Source organism: Topomyia yanbarensis, chromosome 2, assembly GCF_030247195.1.
Source record: "Topomyia yanbarensis strain Yona2022 chromosome 2, ASM3024719v1, whole genome shotgun sequence".
Taxonomy (NCBI): Eukaryota; Metazoa; Arthropoda; class Insecta; order Diptera; family Culicidae; genus Topomyia; species Topomyia yanbarensis.
The window spans coordinates 111,764,020-111,765,364 of NC_080671.1; the positions used below are offsets into that span (position 1 = coordinate 111,764,020).

At 47.9% G+C, this 1,345-nt stretch overlaps 1 protein-coding gene across 1 annotated transcript; it reads right to left on the bottom strand.

The window, feature by feature from the left end:
• Nucleotides 1-355: 355 nt before the first annotated feature.
• Nucleotides 356-1,045, bottom strand: LOC131679669 (uncharacterized). Its single transcript, XM_058960402.1, has one exon. The coding sequence runs from the start codon at nucleotides 1,043-1,045 to the stop codon at nucleotides 356-358; it is 690 nt and encodes a 229-aa protein (XP_058816385.1).
• Nucleotides 1,046-1,345: the final 300 nt, after the last annotated feature.

The following is a 1,345-nucleotide window of genomic DNA, read 5'->3' on the forward strand; positions in this document are numbered from 1 at the left end:
GCGAAATCGTTGTGTTCGCGCGAGTACGGACCATCAGTGGCCACGGGAAACGTAGTCGGATTTCGGAATGTGACAATATTTAAACACGCGGTGCTATACGGCAGAAAAATATACGACCTGATCGTGCGGCGGTCTGGAGCCAAGAGACCGTTTATTTTAATCTTCTTTCTACCTAAGCCTATGAGAGTTGAGATAAATCATATTTCTCTCTTGATCGACACAATGATAAGCACAGACAATATACATCGATAAATTTTAATTGAACTCTACACACGATGAACAGAAAGTCTAGGCCTAGGTTTATATTATGATGTCCCAATTTCCACCATGCTGCCCCCATTGAAATCAATAGATTTCAATTGCTACTCTCTTCGTTATCTACTGGGACCTGAGCAAGGTCGTTATCCTCAATTGGGAGCAGGCACAATTTAGCGATAGGTCGTCTGATCATTTTTCCACCCACACGAACATCGGCCACTCGCACCAAGCCGTCTGGGCCCGGAATGACGTTGTTGATTCTCCCTAGTCTCCACTGCATTGTCGGAAGATTGTCTTCGCGTACGATCACCATAAGTCCCGGTTTAACAGCGAAACGTTTGTGCCATTTATTTCGATTCTGTAGTGTTGTGATATAGTCGTGGGACCAGCGAGCCCAAAAATGCTGTACCATCTGCGTCTGTCGCTGCCAACGAGAAAGTGTCGTTTCCTTGCGGTCGGTGATGTCAGGTTCGGCGATATCGGTCAATGGGCGACCGACCAAGAAATGTCCTGGAGTAAGAGGTTGCGTGTCGGTTGGATCCACTGACATCGGCGTGATTGGCCTCGAGTTAAGCACAGCTTCAATTCGAGTAAGTACTGTACTATATTCCTCGAAGTTCATGTTGGCAGTGCCAGTAATTCGCTTGAGGTGATATTTGGCGCATCGAACCCCGGCCTCCCAGAGGCCGCCAAAATGTGGAGCACTGGGCGGGATCAGATGCCATTCGGTGGCCGTTTTTGAACAGAAATCGTCCAGCTTGTGCTTAAAGAACTGGGGCTGGAACATGTCGTCAATCTCCCGCAACTTGTTTTTGGTACCAGCAAAATTAAGGCCATTATCGGAAAATAATTATGCACGTTTACCTCTGCGTGAGATGAATAGTTGCAAGGCCGCAATGAAGGCATCTGCCGTCATATCCCCAACCAGCTCCAGGTGGATCGCTCTGGTTGCGAAACATAGAAACACCGCCACATACACCTTGTACGTGATCGTTGATCGCTTATTATGCTGACGAATGTAGATCGGCCCGCAGAAGTCTACCCCAGCATTCAGGAATGCAAAGCCGCCTTCCAAACGTGACTTTGG

What these genes read in the sequence shown, in the direction of transcription:
- LOC131679669 (XM_058960402.1), bottom strand. Translation starts at nt 1,045, where the DNA reads ATGTTCCAGCCCCAGTTCTTTAAGCACAAGCTGGACGATTTCTGTTCA.